This window comes from Myotis nattereri (genome assembly GCF_964212035.1).
Source record: "Myotis nattereri genome assembly, chromosome: 9".
NCBI classification, from domain to species: Eukaryota; Metazoa; Chordata; class Mammalia; order Chiroptera; family Vespertilionidae; genus Myotis; species Myotis nattereri.
Window position 1 is genome coordinate 30456874 of NC_138084.1, and position 17588 is coordinate 30474461.

Genomic DNA, 17588 nt, shown 5'->3' on the forward strand with positions numbered 1-17588 from the left:
ATGAACTGTCACAATACTGGTGGTCTAAGGTCAGTGACAGGGACCATACCGAATGCTGGGAGACCCAGCCAGGGACTGCCTGTGGGAGGGTCAGGGAAGGCTTCACCCAGGAAGTGACATGTGAGCTCAGTGCTGAAAGCTGAGATGCAGGTAGTCAGTGGGCAAAGGAGCCTGTTTTCAGTTTCCATTGCCTGGTGCTGGGCACACACACAATAGGTGCTTCCTAAATGTGGAGTGTCAAGTGAACAGCCACCCTCTGTAGGGGTAACTCCTTAGCTGGAAATCCCAGAGCATGGGCAACCCAGTCCCCACAGTCCATTATTTTCCATGACTCCTCAGTGTGCCCCATCCCAGCAAGACTCATGGCCACTCACTGCACCTGGAGCCTTATTCCAGCTTCCCCCACCTTCACCCACACCGATATCCCTCCAGCCATACGTCCTCTCCCTTCTTCCCCTGGACAGGCTGGGCCATCCCTCAAGCCACCTTTTCTCCTAAAGCATCCAATAGGCTACCTCTCCAAGCCCAGTCAACCTAGGTTATGCCTCTCACTGGCTGTGTGACCCAGGGCAAGTCCCTTAGCCCCTCTGGGCCTCAGTTTCTAAGGACACAATAATAATCATGCTGCGGGGTTACAGGGGAATCCAGCTGGCACACAGTAGATACTCAATAAATGCCTGCTCACTGATTGACTAATTGCCTCCGTTACACATCTGGGCACCCATTGGATGAGCTAGGTTATTTCTCCCAATTCGGGGAGCGAGCAACAAACACCTCAACACCCTCTCCCCCCACCCTTTCTCACGGGGGCTGGGCCAGCAGGGAATTTGACTTGGTTTCTCCAACCCCAATGGAAAAGGTGATACTTTTCTCCAAACTATCTGGTTCACTCTTTCTGACAAAACTTCTCCAAGCTCTGCCCTCGGTCCAAGCCACAGAGCACCCACATCATTAAAAGATTATCCTCTTAAAAGCACACTGCCTATTCAAAAGCTTAAAATTGAATACAATTACCAATTTCAATTTGAATCATACTCATTTTAGCCAAAAATAGATTTTGACTATGGGCCTGAGGGGAGTACTTCAGCAATGTTTCCTTGGAACAGGTGAAAGTTAGGTAGTGGCTGTCAATCTCTCAAAGTCTCTCTCTCACCCCCAACTCTTCCTCCCTCCCTCCCTTTCAGGTCTCAGCTTGCCTGAGTGGAGAGGTCTTTCTTTGCTCAAACACCAAAGTGAAGGGTCTCCCTCCCTCCTCCCCGCAGAGCACAGTCGCAGGCTGCCCACACTTATCTCCATTTATGCACAGAGCTTTCACCAGTGCACAAGGAAGCCAGCTATATGTGTTTCATATAGGCGCATCCTCAAGCAGCAAGGCTAAATAAGGGCATGGGCTTACTCTGCAGGCACCACTTCCAGACAAGGCCACCCACCTTGCTCCCACTCTCCTTCGTGCCTTCCTCATTTACCCCACCCCTAGCCCAGCCACCCCCTGCTGCTCAGCAGGAGACTCCCAGGCTCTGCTACTTAGGGGGGGGGAGGGTCTTGGACGTGAGTTTTCCTCTCTGCCTTATGCCACCTGCCTTAAAGGGAGATGACGATCCAGCCAGATAATGCAATAAAGGACTTGGCACTTTGTCCTTGTCCACTTAAGTTTTAGGTAAGAGCTCAGTTAATTATTAAAAATCAGTAAGTGTTGCAGCATTATTTATAATAGTCAAGATAAAGAAAAAAAGCATGAATGGATAAGGAAAATGTGGTATGAAATGGAATATTACTCAGCCATAAAAGGAAGGAAATCCTACCATTTGTGACAATATGGATGAACCGTGAGGGCACTATGCTAAGTAAAATAAGTCAGACAGAGAAAGATGCTAGAGGAGGGAAATGGGTTATGGGGTGAGGCCACAACATTAGTAACAAAGAAACAGAATTTCTGGAGGATGAGGCCCAGAAATCAGGATTTTAAAAAGATTCCCAGGTGATTCTATTGTGCAGCCAAGGTTGAGAACCACTGAGTAGAGCAGTGGTTCTCAACCTTCTGGCCCTTTAAATACAGTTCCTCATGTTCCTCATGTTGTGACCCAACCATAAAATTATTTTCATTGCTACTTCATAACTGTAATGTTATGAATCATAATGTAAATATCTGATATGCAAGAGGGTCTTAGGCGACCCCTGTGAAAGGGTCGTTCAACTGCCAAAGGGGTCGCGACCCACAGGTTGAGAACCGCTGGAGTAGAGGATCAGAAAGATTGACTTGCCCAAGGTCACGGTTGGTCGGGTAATCCTGGGTCATAAAGTTCCCGAGCATAGAATTTGGGTCCAGACAGCCTCTGCTCAGGGAACAGGAGCTGGGGGGGGGGGGGGCGCGGCGGGGGCAGGCAGGTTGTTCAGCAGCACCCCATCTTCCCTGGCCTCAGCCCCAGCTCTGGCAGGGCCCTTCAGGCCCAGACAGCTGGGGCAGCTATCAGTGGCCAGGCTGTGCCAGAGAGAGGCATCCTCTTTGCTGAGCCCAGAGGGAGGCCCTGCTGTGGTGTGGCCCCAGGTGGGGGAGGGGTGGGTCAGCACACCTATCAGGATCCCTCAGTGCTGGACCCGATCATGAACTGTCCTTGTAAAGCTCACATGCAGTCATTTCCCTCTGTCACTAATGGGAGTTCTCTCCAAAGCAAATCACCACGGGTCATTTGTGTGGCTGCCTTACCCACAGAGGGAGGCCCCAGTCAGCAGAGATCCCCTCACTCGCGTGCTCCCATCTGGCCTCCTGACTGATGCCAGCGACCGATGCCGTGACTGGGACTGTCCTTTGGTTTCTAACACAGGAAAGGCAAAAGGCACCGAGATGCAGGTTTCCCCAAAGGTCTGGTTTTTGGGACCTGTGCTCTCCCTCAGGAGACAGTCTCAGAGGCAGGAACCTTGGGGAGGTGGTTAACAGCACGGGCTTTGGAACTGGGCCTAATTGGCTTTGCATCCCTTCTCTTCCAATTCCCAGCTGTGTGACCTTGGGAGAAGACGTGATTCCTCAGAGCCTCAGCTTTCTCTGGTAATAGCGGCTCCTAAACAGAGTTACTCTGAGGTTTAAAACAGGGAAAGTGTGTGGCACATACTAAACATTAACAAATGTTGGCGAAACAAAGACAAAAAAATCTTATTCTCTCCCCAATCCCCCATTTATCCATCCAGGAAGAGAACAGGTTTGAGGATGGTCAGCAGCTTGGGAAGGGAAACAGACATGCTTGAGAAATCCTCAATGGCTATGTAGATTGGATGCAAATGCTGAATTGTTCTGGCCACTGACAGCTGCCCCAGCTGTCTGGGCCTGAAGAGCCCTGCCATGAGGTGCTGGTGAACAACCTGCCTTCCACCCCCCCCCCACCCCCCACCCCACCCCCCACCCCCAGTTCCTGTTCCCTGAGCAGAGGCTGTCTGGACCCAAATTCTATGCTGGGGAACTTTACATCCCAGGATTACTTGACCAGCCGTGACCTTAGGCAAGTCAATCTTTCTGATCCTCTACAAACTCATGGATCATATGAGTGAGAAAGCCTGGCTCACAGTAGACCTCATGGCAGGCTTTTCCATTTTCAGATCAGCTGAGGGCTTCTTGCCTGAAATCCTAAGACATGTATTGATTTTGGTCTGGTTTTATTGAGATATATCTGACATAGAACATTGTATAAATTTAAGATTCACAACATAATGTTTTGACATATGTATATTGGGAGATGATTACCACAATAAGGGGCACGTTTTTTAAAGAGGCCGTGTGGCAGAAACGAAGAGGAGATATACAATAACATGTGAGGGAGACTGCTGGGGGCAGAGAAATGGGGAGATTTTACTAAGTTTCTGCTGTGAGGTGTGACAATTACAACCTTCCACCTCCCCTAGAAGAGTTCAGCAAAGCCTCCATTTGTAACTGATGGGCTGGGGATCTTTGGGGGGATGCAATGGGAGGCTGAGTTCAACCTCAAGTGGCCTTAAGGTGTAGAGTACCCAGGTCACGCATGGAAAAGCCTTCCGAGCTATGTTACTGTAGTGAGGGTGATCTTGGACCAAAACTTAAATAGGCAGAAATAAGAACTTTATTTAATTTCTATCTCAAGCTCCCATTCTGCCAAGCTGGCAGAAGGCATTAACACTGGGCTTTCTTGGAGTTCTTTCCTCACCTCCCCAGTTATGTGGTGCCAAGATGCTGGGTGCATCTTGTTCCTGGGCCCCTTACCTCTGTCGGTCTGGTGGCCCTGCCTTGGGTAAGGAAACCTTTCTTCAAAATAGCCCATGTATGGATTTCCTGGCATAATGTACAGCCTTTCGCTTGCTGGGTGACTACCCGCCAACCCCCCCCACCCCCCCCCCCCCCCCACACACACACACACAGAGCAGACAGGCAGGGAGGCTGGGCACAGGTTCCTGCTCTCAAGACCTTCTCTCTCCTCCTGCCTCCCGACATAGGGCAGGATGGGGATGAAAGGAAAGATGACTTTTCCCTCCTGATTCCAGCCATGACATTTTGTATATAACTCAATCCTCTCTTTTAGTGAATTAATAGTCTTCTAAGTTCCCCCCAGGACACAGGCTTTGGAACGGCAATCGTCTGCTTTCCTACTGGCCACAGCTTCCATCGTCTGGCTGAAAGGGGATGGGGGTGGGGGAGGAGACATCTTTCTAAGTCAGCACAGTATTTGTTGCACAGTATTCCATAGTAGGGATAATACCATGGCTTTTGTTTTTGTTTGTTTTTAACCAGCCCACTACTGATTGGAGTTACTGAAAGGGTTAATTTCTTGACATATCACCCCATGATCATCCTGATGACCTTCTCTGACATGATCACAGGCACACCTGATCAGCCAGTTAGAGACAAGGCACTAAAGCAGAACAACTAGAGCTGGGAAAGACTTAGGAAGCCTTGCACCACGCCCTTGCCTGACAAAGGAGAGGAGGGGCCCTGCCTTAGGCCACACCCACCCAGTGGGCCAGTTGCATGGGGAGCATCCAGGTCCCAGAAGTCCATACCAGGTTTTCCATCCTGCATGCAGGAAGGCTAGGAATTCTCAAAGGGGAATGAATATCCCTGCTCTGAGCAAGCTCCTTGAGCCTGCCCTTCTTCCTTCTCACGGCAGCAGAAGCTAGAAGGCATCTCTGGAGGTGGGAAGAGGTGAGACCCAGCGCCTCCCCATAGAGACATTTGTAGCTCCGTGTCTATTTCTGTTGTTGAAATAAATAATTTTCTACAGCACAAGTTGCTCCACATCTATGTCTTGGACATCTTTCCATTTCTGTATATACAATTCTATTCTCTGTACTTGCCTCACAGTATTCCCCAGTATGAATAACACCATGGTTTTTGTTTGTTTTGTTTAACCAGCATGCTACTGATGAGCAATTGGGTTGTTTCCAAGATTATAATCCACACTATGGAAGTCCTTTCATGCCCCTTTGTGCGCCTGACTCCACACTGTTCAAATAACTCTGCAACTACACAGTGGGCAGTGTGAAGGGCATCTTTATGGTAAAGCTAGATGAAGGGAAGGGTGGAACTTGCCCACAATCACCCAGTGGATTTGTGCTGGAGATGACCAGCCCTGTGCCCCACTCTAGCCTCCAAACCTAACACTCTCTTAGTCCCAGTTGAGGATCGCTTAATAGTCCTTTATGCTTGGGCACAGCTTGTGTTGGACCAGCCTATTTGTTTATTTCAAACTAGAGGCCCAGTGCGTGCATTTGTAATCTGGGCTGCGCCCTCTCGTAATCTGGGACCCCTTGGGGGATGTTGGAGGCCCGGTGCATGGATTCAGCCTGATCCACAGAACAGGCCGAGGGACCCCACCAGTGCATGAATTCGTGCACCAGGCCTCTAGCATGCATATAAGATCTTTGGTTAATCTCTTCCCGCCCTCCCCTCTACCCCCTTCCCTCTGAGAGTCATCAATCTGTTCCATGTTTCCATGTCTATATATTGAGCATCTGCCCCTTGGTGGTCAGTGCACGTCATAGCTACCGGTTGCATGGTCGGACACGTATCATATTAGCCTTTTATATATATAGATGGCCTGGAAGAGGCAAGTGTGTGGGTTGTGCCTGGCACTGCATGCTGAGTGCCAAGGAAGGGAAAAACCACTAGATAATCTTCAATGATGGTTGAACCATCTCCCTGGCTTACAAAGTATATTTAACTCTGTGATCTCGTTTTATTCCTCTGGGGTCCGTATTACTATCTTCCCCGCTTAGAAAGGAGGAAATGGAAGCACAGAATGGTGACTTGTCCACATCACACAACTAGTAGTGGTGGATGTTGGGGACTTGTTATTTAAAGATATGCATATTGTTAGTACTAAATAGAAAAATAACATGGCTGAAAGTGTGGAAAACTGAACTTGTAACTACAAAGACAAAATGGCAACATTGCAGGAAGCTTGAGAAAAACTTGGATTCCCCCTTCTCACACACACACACACACACACACACACACACACACACAAATAAAGAAAGAACTCTAAAAAAAATGTTAGGTGACCATCTCATCACTCTGAACCTCAGCTGTCTCGTTTTGACAGGAAGAAAATGGTCAGAACAATCACAAGCACAGCAACGGCAGGTAACGTATAACTGCCCGCCACCCTAATGCAACAGCCATTCACAAGCCTGAGCTTCTCCCGCAGGCTTGCATGCAAACGTCCATATTTAATATGGCTGTAACCATAGCAAACACACAGTTTTGTGTCCTTCCTTTCCCCCCGACATTATCTCATAAGCTTTTTATCACTTGGCAACATGGATGCAGCAATCGCCTTTTCAGAGCCTGAATTCACCCAGATTCATTACCTCCTGCCGCCAGTGCTAAACATTTACTGCGGCCAAATTTTCACTATTTTGGCTGATGCTGCAGGAAACATCAGAGAGATTCCCTGAAAGTTAGAGACTGTCTGAGGCCTTAGGACCCTGAGCGCTCGCCCTCCCCAGGCTGTTCACCCAACCCCACCTGCCTTCTGCCCTGGTGCCTGGTTCTCCCTGGTGGCTCCCAGGGCTGAGGCAGAGCTGAGATGTTGCCTGACAATGTCCTGAAAACGCTCAGGGGCCTCAAAGCAGCCCCAGGACAGGCTCGGAGAAGCTCAGAGGGAAAGGGGCAGAAAAGAGCTCCCCCTGGTGTCCCGTAGCCCCTTCTGAGAACATATGGATTTATGCTCTATAACCTGAACTCAGGAAATTCTTCTAAAAACTAACCTAAAATCCCATTTGCTTGTCTTTCTTCATAAGACATACACCTTTTTGGCCATAGGCCTGTGAGAATCGCTCCAAAAAGTGTAGGAATGCATAACATTGTCTCCAATTTTACCAGGTTCTTTAGCTCCTTAAACCTATCTGTGTCTGATTAAGAATACAGCCTTCAGTGATTTTTTTTTCTCTCTCTCCATCCTTCTGACTGCCGCCAGTTGCTTTTGCTGGATACAACTCCACAAGCGGCCTCTTTTTCATCCTTGAGCCAGGATCCATCCCACCCATTCACCTGCCAGTCACGGGAGGCTTCAACGTACGTATTAGAACCCTGGGGCGAACTGCGGCTCGGGAGCCACATGCGGCTCTTTGGCCCCTTGAGTGTGGCTCTTCCTAAGCCTTAGGAGTACTCTAATTAAGTTAATAACAAGGTACCTACCTATATAGTTTAAGTTCTAAAAAATTTGGCTCTCAAAAGGAATTTCAATCGTTGTACTGTTGATATTTGGCTCTGTTGACTAATGAGTTTGCCGACCACTGTATGAGAAGATGCATGCCTTAGGACGAGGGGAGGGGTGGGGCGGATTGGAAGAGCTGGGTTCAAATTACGCTTCCCCACTTGCTGGCAGTGAAACCGTGGGTCCGTCATGTAACCTCCCTGAACCTCCGTTTTCTTATCAGAAATAAATAAATAAACGGGAGCCATTACAACGTGTGCTTAGCCAAAGTGTTGGGAGATCCCGTTTGTGAAAGCACTGGATACGCCTTAAAGCACCTACGAGTGCCCCCGCACCTGGGACCACTTTTCAAAAAAACATTCCAAGCGCCCCACCCCACCCCCTGCCCAAAGTAATGTTCTCACTGCTTTTCTTGTCCACCTGGGGTGGGGACTAGCTCCACTCTGCCCCCACCAGGACCCTCGGATCTAACTACATCTACGGGCGCCCTGCCCAGGTGAGCCCACATCTCAGACCCGGGGCGGGGAGCTCACACGAGATACCCCAAACGCTCCCTCCCTCTCCAGACCCACCAGGACCCTCCTCCTCTCTTCTGCACCCCTGACTCTTCCACCCAGACTTGAGCGCGCCCACCCTTCTCCCTCTCTCCAAGCGCACGCGCGCAGCGGGGCGCTCACAACGCGTCCTCCAGCACATCTGGGCGCGTGGGCTGCCACAGCTGGAACGGGGGTCCAGCGTGGCCCGGCTGGGCTCCCGGCTGCGCCCCACCCCCACCCCGGCCCCACAGATAGTGGATCAGGGAGAGGTGCGGGGTGCGGGGGGGGGGGGGGGAGCGGGAGAGCCGGCGGGGCGGGGCCCGCGGGGGGGGGGGGGGCGGGGGCCTGCCGGCCGGGCCGGGCGGCTGAGGAGCCGGGGACAGAGGCGCGGAGGCGCGTGGAGCCAGCCGCAGCCGATCCGTGCCCGCCCCGCGCCGCCATGCCCCTGGCCTTCTGCGGCAGCGAGAACCACTCGGACGCCTACCGGGTGGACCAGGGCGTCCTCAACAACGGCTGCTTCGTGGACGCGCTCAACGTGGTGCCGCACGTCTTCCTGCTCTTCATCACCTTCCCCATCCTCTTCATCGGTGAGCGCGCGCGCGGGGGCGGCGGAGTAGGGGAGGGGGCGGCGGGGCCCCGCGGCCGCGGCTTGTCCCCCTTCGGGGATCCCCTCCCCGAGTCCCCTGCTCTGTGGACTACCCCGCCGTTCCGCACTCTCACGTCTGCACTTCCCTTTACTCCCCCGGGTGCCCCTGAACCTGCACCGAACAAGGCGGACGCTCCAAACCCAGGGAATCCCCAAGTTTTGTCACCTCAGGACCGGAGCTGGGGTGGAGAAAGGAAAACACAGAGGTTTCTGTACCCACTGAAAAGGTCGGGAGGGGCTCGGGCTGTGTTGAGCCGGGTCACCCCTCCCCCAAGGCACCCTCCCTGTCAGCCGAAGCTGGGCCCAGGAGGAGTGCAGCCTGCGCCTCAGCGGCGGACCGAGGCCCTGCAAACCCTTGTGTGGTCTCTGACAATCCCAGGGTCCCACTCGGCCTAGGCGAGGAGAGCGGGGCGCTAGGGACAAGGATCCCCTTCCCTGCGACCCCACGTGGGCGCGTGTCTCTGGAGCGCAACTTCTCAGGCTCCGTGCCAGCAGCCCCTGACTTTGGACGCCAGAGGCCCCCCGCGCCACTGCTTGAAAGCTCTCTGCAAAGTTGGGCGCCACTGCCCTGACAATCATGCTCGTGCCTGTCTCTTCACCGTGTCCCCTACATCCCTCTTCAAGACCTTGAATTTCCCAAGCTGTATGGCTCTGTCAGCTCATCCCCCTGCCTCCTCAAAAGGTGGTGATTCAGTCTAAGAATAAAAAAGCAAATCTTAAAATTCATATGCAGCTTTTGGGAAGAAAGAACATATTGTAACAAAATTCAAAAGAGCAGGATGCTGCAGAAGCAGAGTTGCTAGTTGTTGACAAATAGAAACAAGAAGGAAGCATATGCAACATATGCTCATATGTGTATCAAAAATTATACCAACATTTACATTTCTGTTCTCAACCAAATGGTTTATTTATGTGATAACTTGTCACACAAGAGATCAATATATAAAATGGGTACCTGCAGAGGTGGGCCTGGGCAGGTCCAGGCTTCATGCTTGGACATTTAGTTCATGTGTATCAGACTCCTGCGTCCTCAGGCACAGGTGTACCAAGGGGTATGCTCCTCCCCGCACCGTGGACCCAGTGTCAAAGCACCTTCCTGGAGTTCATGCACCTTCCTCCCCGTTCACCAGGCTTCCCACCTCTTCCTGTCTCTCCTTGCAGGATGGGGCAGTCAGAGCTCCAAGGTACACATCCACCACAGCACGTGGCTCCACTTCCCTGGGCACAACCTGCGCTGGATCCTGACCTTCATGCTGCTCTTCGTCCTGGTGTGTGAGATCGCGGAGGGCATCCTGTCTGACGGGTGAGTGATTCTCGTCTGCTCCAGGTGCTTCCTGAAAGGCTCAGGGCGAGCCCGGCTCACCTGCATTCCATGAGCCAGTATCACTTGCTAATTAACCCAGCAGCTGTTCCCCCAGCATCTCCTGTGTGCCACTCTCTGTGCCAGGCACTGGACACAAGTGAGCCCTGCTCCCAGTGCAGCAGGGAACCCAGATCTGAATGCCACAACCCAGTGAGGTCATCCCAGAGCCTATTGGAGTGCCCAACTCTGTGGAAAGTACCCAGCCTCTTCTACCAGCTGCTGGGGTTACCTTACTGGGGGGGGAGGGGGGATACTCTTGCTTAAGATCTTTCCTTGGTTTCCAATTGTCTATAATGTCCCCAGTCCTCAGCCTGGCATCCAGCATTCTCACATCAGCTCTCTGTGCCTGTAGGCACAAAGGCACCACCTAGAAAAGCAGGCGGGTTGGGAGAAGTGCATGGGCTGAAGCATGAAACACAGCAGGTGCGTGAGCAGAGCGATGGAGGTTGAGCGTAATCGGCGGTAATCAGCACAGCACTTTTAGGTGCGAACCCTAGGGGGTGTCCAGGGCAGGTTTGGAGCCAGGGAGAACCTGGAGGTAGAAACAGCACTTAGGAGGTGATTGCAGTCATCGAGGTGAGAAACAATAGCAGCTGCCAGTGGTGTGTCAGCAGTTGGGAGGGCAGAAGAGGAGGGGGCGAAGCAGTCTTGTCACTAAGGAAGAATGGAAGAATCAGCAAGGCTCAGCGACTGCCTGGGCGAGGAGGTGGTGAAAAGTGGGGGCATTTGGCTTAAATATCTGAGGTCCAGCCCTTCTGAGCTGGAATCAGTGCGTGCTCAGACCCCGCTCCTGCCAGCCCGGGCTCCTGCCGCTGGATGGCAGGGGGATGGGATCCCCCACCGCCCCACACACTCCCTCACCCTCCTACTGTCAGTGTCCCTGCATCCTGGCTTCAGTGGTAATCTCTGTGATAACTGCTTGCCTTGAGGCTTCTCTTGAGTATCAAAGTCCCCAGACCAGCAAGATGACCAGAATGCGTACAGCCACAGTGACTAGCAGGTGACAAGTCCCCAACACCCTTTTCAAAGCACACAAATGCTAGATAGGGGAGGGATGCCGTGTGAGCCTTTAGGCCAGAAATACCCACTAGGTTATAATTAGCAGGGACAGAGAAAGACACTCCGCCCATGGAGAAGGTAGGCCTGGGTCTTCTGCTAGCACTTCTGCCATGTACATACCAGCTGTGGGTCTTTGGACAAGCCACCCAGCCTCTCTTTCATTCTTATGAAATGAGCATTATAATCCCTGCCTTGCCTGCTTCACAGGGCCATGGAGGATGGAATTAGAGCACAAACAGGGTGCCAGACAAGGAGTGGCAGAGCTTTGGGCAGATAGCGTATCCCCAGAGCGTGGGAGACTGGAGTGAACCAGGTCGAAGACTTTTCTGCCTTAGGCTGTCCAGCAGCCCCTCCTGTGTGGGCTGCACCTGTATCCCAAACCTCTCCAGCTCAGTGCAAACCGCCCTCTCCTCCCCAGCAGACAGGTCAGCTCCTGAACCGGGCACTTGCTGGTCTTGGCCGGCCTCTATCTGTGGCCCCAAAACCCTGAACAAGCAAGTGTGAGGGAGGGGCATCAGGAAGGAGCAGACAGGAAGAGAAGCCACAGTCCCTGCCCTGTGGCACCCCCAGTCCATCCTGGCCTGGGTTTACAGACCTGCCTGGAAGTCTAGGGGGCAGGTGGGAGTGGAGGCTGGTTAAAGCAGTGGTCTTCAAACTTGACTTTAATTTAGGATAAGCCTCGTTTAGTGATTAATCAAGCCATTCTTACCCTGTAAAGCTTCCTGTCTTCCTTTGAGTCTTATTTCTGTGTGTGATGCTCTGGGTTCGGAACAACCAGAGCAGTGTGGGTTAATGAGGATGCACTTTTAAAAAAATATAAGGAGAATGTTTCCCCAGACCACCATACACGGCATAAAGCCCATATGTAAAAAATGGTCCCTAATTTCTTACCTAATTCAGCTTATACTACTCAGTAAAGCAGCCAACACCTATATTATGAGGTTGTGTCATGAAATATTTATTTCAATTATGGTTATTTCTCATCTTATAAAATATTTATCATTTCTACTTTTTGTGGCAAAAAAATAATAATTCATTTAAACTTAAATGATGTGACATGTTAGTTGTCACTTTCAAAATGTGCGAGGGTCTATAGAGTTTTTTCAAAGCTACTTCAAGGAGTACAGAGGCAAGAGTTCTGAAGCCCCCTGGGCCGAGTGTTGGTTGCTCTCAGGGTCCCCACTGGTGACTGATTGCCTTGTCACATATCACTATTTTGCTGAAAATATCCATTGATCGAGGATTAAGGAAAATCGACATTTACTGTCTCATTTAACAAGAAGCCTGAGGTGGCCTTTTTTTAGTTGGTGTGGTGACTTAGTGATGGCATCAGGGGCCCAGCTCTCCCCATCTTTTTACTCTACCCTCTGTGTGTCCACTGCATCTTCTCTCATGGTCACTCATGCTCCCCACATGCCTCCTCCTCATGCAGACGTCCTCTGCAGGCTTTCCTTTCCATCTCATTGGCTGGAGTTGGGTGCTATGACCACTCTTAGACAAATCACTGGCAAAAGGGTATGGAGCTGCACGGTGCTTGAACCAATCACCATCCATTCCCTGGGGCTGGGCGCGTTGCTATTGGAGCAGACTTGTAGTTCTTTTAGCATGGAAAGAGAGGAACATACCATTTGGTGAACAGCTCCCCCCTGCCTCTACACCTATGCCCTAGTCCAGGGGTGGGCAAACTTTTTGACTCGAGGGCCACAATGGGTTCTTAAACTGGACCGGAGGGCCGGAGCAAAAGCATGGATGGAGTGTTTGTGTGAACTAATATAAATTCAAAGTAAACATCATTGCATAAAAGGGTACGGTCTTTTTTGTTTTTAGTTTTATTCATTTCAAACAGGCCGGATCCGGCCCGCGGGCCGTAGTTTGCCCACGGCTGCCCTAGTCCCACCAGACCACTTGGGGTTCCAACATGCTCCCCTCTCCTTCTCTGTGGAACTCCTGCTCATCCTTCAAAGTCCAGCCCGGTGCCACCTCCCTGTGAAGCTCCTTCGCCCGCCAGCTTTTTTGTGCTCTCAGCCTCTGCTCATCTGCAGTATCACTGCCCTAGGCTGTCTGGTCAGTCAGCTCTGAGCTGCGTGCCCAGTCTCTACTGTCAGCTTGTCGAGGGCGGGGGCCTTGCTGGGCTGTAGAGAAGGAGCAGTGCAAGCAGGAGATGAGACACTGGAGGAGGCCTTCTGGCAATCGGGGGGATCCCAGCACGGCTTCAGTAGGAAGAGCAGCCTGGGCAATGCTAGACGAATGGCTTGAGGCACATCACTGAGCCTGCGGTGCTGGCTGTGGGTTTTGCTGTCTATAGGAGGGAGCTTTGGGAGGGCGTGATCAGGACCAAGTACGTGAGCCTTCTCACCGGTCTTGGGGAAGTCTCAGTTCTGGGAGGAGCTCTGGCTCCCTAGGCGTCTTATCACCAGACCAAAGCCCACCCACCCAGGCCTCTGTGAGTTAAAGAGGGGAGGGGATGAGCTGGCATGGGCTGCCTTCATCCCCGGCCCCAGGGGGGAAACAAAGACAGTGGCCTTGGCCTTGTGACTTAGCCTTTCTATGCCTCAGATGGGCTTCATGGTATTTTATGAAGAGAAAGTGAGTTGACGTACAGGAAGTGCTAAGAACAGTGCCTGATACACGGTAAATGCTCAATAAATATTGACTATCAGTGTTATTATTACAGCGCCTGGGGAGGAGTAGCAATGCTGACCTACGCTGTTCATGCTAAATGGGCTGTCACTAAGACAGTTGTGGTGCACAGGCTCCTGCACTGCCCAGAGCACCCTGAGGACAGAGACCCAGCTGTGCTCACTCCCAGAAAAGTGGTTCCAGGCCAGAGGCTCTGCAGCTGCGACTGCCAAGGCTGGCTTCCCTATGCCATGTTCTATGAGCATGAACCCAGGGAAAGAAGGCTGTGAATTCCAAAGCCTGACCACTGAGCCTTCCTGGCATCTCTGTGAGGCCTCCTGGGCCCCTTACTTAGCGGGCACATTTGTAGTTTGACTGGGGAGAGCTGCCAGCGAATGGTGTGGAGCTGTGCATGAGTCCTGTGTGCTGAGCCCTAAGCCCAAGGCCTGGGCTGCTCTGTTGGGGTACTCAGCATATCCACATCCTGTCTGTCTGTCTGTCTCTTGCCCCTTCTCAGGGTGACCGAATCCCGCCATCTTCACCTGTACATGCCGGCCGGGATGGCGTTCATGGCTGCTGTCACCTCCGTGGTCTACTATCACAACATCGAGACCTCCAACTTCCCTAAGCTGCTGATCGGTAGGGCAGGGAAAGGGGCCGGGAGGGGTAGGAACCTCCTTTCATTCCTTTAGATCTTGTTTACTGAGGACTCCTATGTGCCAGGCACTCTTCTACATGCTAGAGGTTCAGAAGTGGAGAAGGAAAAAAACCCTGCCATCGCGGAGCTTACAGACAGGCAAATGGAGTAAATAAACAGGTAGTGCTGGTGCTGTGACAAAAATAAAGCTGAGTCAGTGGTAGAGAGCAATGGTATTGGGGCTGTCCGTATAGAGGAGGCTTCTGATAAGAGTGAGCTTGCAGATATTTGGGGGACGAATGTTCCACGCAGATGGACCAGCAAGTGCAAAGGCCTTCTGATAGGAAGAAACTTGTCAAAGGAATCAAATGGAAAAGGGGAAAATGGTAGGAGATGAGGTCAGGGGCTTTGGGTTCGAGTGCTTAGGCAAATGGTGGTATTAATAACTGACATGGCAAAGGAGCAAGAATTGGGGTGCAGTAGAGGTCAATTTTTCTCCCTACATGTCGAGCTTGAGATGTCGCTGAGATGCCAACTTAAATATCAAATAGGCCACTAAGTAAATGAGTAGAATTAGATAAATGGGGGGTGGGGGTGGGGGGGGGGGCTCAGGGCTTGAGATGTACCTTCCACCGTCACAGGCTTACAGGTAGCATCTCAAGCTTGAGCCCAGATGAGGTCAGCTCGAGGGAGGAGAGAAAGGCCGCAGGACTAGAACCTGTGGTTTTCCAACATTTAAAGAGACTCAGGAAGGAGTGCCAGCCTAGAGCTTCTGACACCAAGTGGCTGGGGTCCCAGGCAGAAACAAAAGTGATAACTGTGGGCATTTGCTGAGCATGTACTGCATGCAGGCTCAGTGCTAAGCTTCTTACATGCCTGATCTCACTTAGTCCCCACAATCTCCCTATTGCTACTGTTGCTATTCCCATTTTACAGATGTGGACCCTGAAATTCAGAGGTTAAAAATACTAACAGTGGACACGCACTTAGACTTACTAGGTGTCAGACACTATCCGAAGCATTTTACATATATTAACTCATTTAATCTTTACAACAATGCTGTGAGGTAAGCATCACTATTATTTCCCCTTGATAGGTCAGGAAACAGAAGCTCAGAGGTGCCAGGACTATGGCACCCCAGCAGGGTCTTAACTGTTTCTGAGACTGTATGTCTAAAGTCCTCAGGGTGTGCACAGGCCAGAGGTATAAATCCACAGGTCTGCCTCTGTGTTTGGGCTCAGTCTACATGCCTAACACCAGGCTGTTCATCTGGCTGGTAGGCTGTGGTCAGCCTGTGTGTCATTAAGGCACAGCATCTAATTGACATCTGGAATGTGGACCTCTCTGGACTAAGTCAGAGACAGCACAGTGTTGTGAGGGGGTCAATAGTGTTTCCCAAGCTGATCACAGGCCTACCTTCCTGTGTAAGGTGGGAGCTGAGCTCCATTGATCATCCAGATGATCCCGCTGCCCTGGGGGCCCCGGGTCAGTGTGGCTGGGAGACAAAGGCGGGGTATAGAGGGAAATGTTAAATACAGGCTTCAGAGACCTCCCACTCTGGGTTCTGAAGCAGCTTCTTATGCAGAGAATCCCTCATTAACTGCCTGGTCCCCCTGGAAACCCCCTGTCTGGGCATCTGGTGAGTTCATTTTCTCATTCTCCGAGAAACACATAATGTTCTCTCCTTAAAGCACAAATTACCACCCATGGATGGCCTTGTCCTTCTCCAAGGAGCAAGGACTAACTCCCTCCATTCCCCTTTGTCGGAGTTTTGCTCGCCACAGAGCCAGAAATTCTAGAACAGGGGAAAGTGGAATGAGAGGGGGCCGTGGGTATTTGGGGGAATAGCTGGCCCTCTGAGGAGGCCACTTTCTGATCACAGGTCTGGAGTCCCACAGAAAGGTGAAGCACGATGCAGCTTCCATTGTCCCACAAAACAACCTTGATTCTGGGGCCCCAAGTGAGAACAAGGAAATGTCCTATGAGAAAGTCATGTTTGAGCTGAGAACTGAAGGATAGGTAGCAACTATTTAGGAGAAATGAGAGGGGAGTGCTTTAGGAAAAGGAATAGCACATGAGGCAGGAGGAACAACGCACATTAGGAAGTCTGGGAGAAAAACAGTGGCTGGAGTGCAGCACAGAAGGGAGCTGAATTTTGAGGATTGGCGTGGCAGGTGGGGCTTGCACTAGACAGGGCCTTGAAGGCCACACCATTGAGGAGTGGTGTGTGTGTGTGTGTGTAAATATGTGGGACATAAATTTTACCTTTCACCACTTTTAAGTCTATAGCACAGTGGAATTAAGTACATTTATATTGTTGTGTAGCCATTATCACCATCCATCACCAACATTGTTCATCTTCCCAAGCTGAAACTCTGTACCCATTCAGCACTAACTCCCATTTCCCTCTCCCCCAACCCCTCACAAGCACTGTTCTTTCTGTCTCTATGAATCTGATTACTCTAGGTATCTCATATGATTGGAATCATACACTACTGGGTTCTTTTGTGGCTGGATTACTTATCCTAGCATAATATCCTCAAAGTTCACCCAGGTTGTAATATGTGTCAGAATGCCCATCCTTTTTAAGGCTAAATGATATTCCATTGTATGTGTAGATCACACTTTGTTTACCCATTCATCAGGCCATGGACACTGAGTTGTGTCCACCTTTCTCTGTTGTGAATAATGCTGCTACGAACATGGGTGCGTTGAGATCATGTTTGGTATGTCTTGCTTTATGGAGGCTAGATTGGGTGAGGGGAGTGGGGAAGCCATGAGAAGCTCTCAAGGAGGTTCAGGGTAGGCACCAGGACAGGCTGGATCCGGGTGGCCACCAGGATGGAAAGAAGTGAATGGATTCAAGGTATTTTGGGGTGAAATTGCCAGAACTTGGTAATGGGTGGAATATGGGGCTGAGAGAGAGGAAGGGGGAAAGAAGCAGGAGAAACTGGCATTCTGAACCTAACCTCCCCAGCAGCCCCTGTGAGCCACCACTCTTTTTCCTTTCCCCTTTTCTCAATCAAGCACTAAGCTTTCGCTGGGTGCGGCT

At 51.2% G+C, this 17588-nt stretch overlaps 1 protein-coding gene across 7 annotated transcripts in view; it reads left to right on the forward strand.

The window, feature by feature from the left end:
- Positions 1-8593: 8593 nt before the first annotated feature.
- Positions 8594-17588, forward strand: part of ABCC8 (ATP binding cassette subfamily C member 8) — a 71361-nt gene continuing 62366 nt past the window's right edge. For 5 of the 7 annotated variants that reach the window (XM_081099601.1, XM_081099602.1, XM_081099609.1 and 2 more), the window contains exons 1-3: positions 8594-8799; positions 10020-10161; positions 14417-14538. In XM_081099601.1, the coding sequence (XP_080955727.1) occupies positions 8652-8799; positions 10020-10161; positions 14417-14538 (412 nt within the window). In that variant the 5' untranslated portion in view covers positions 8594-8651. The remainder of the gene's footprint in view (positions 8800-10019; positions 10162-14416; positions 14539-17588) is intronic. The other 2 variants (XM_081099605.1, XM_081099606.1) reach the window with 2 other exon arrangements.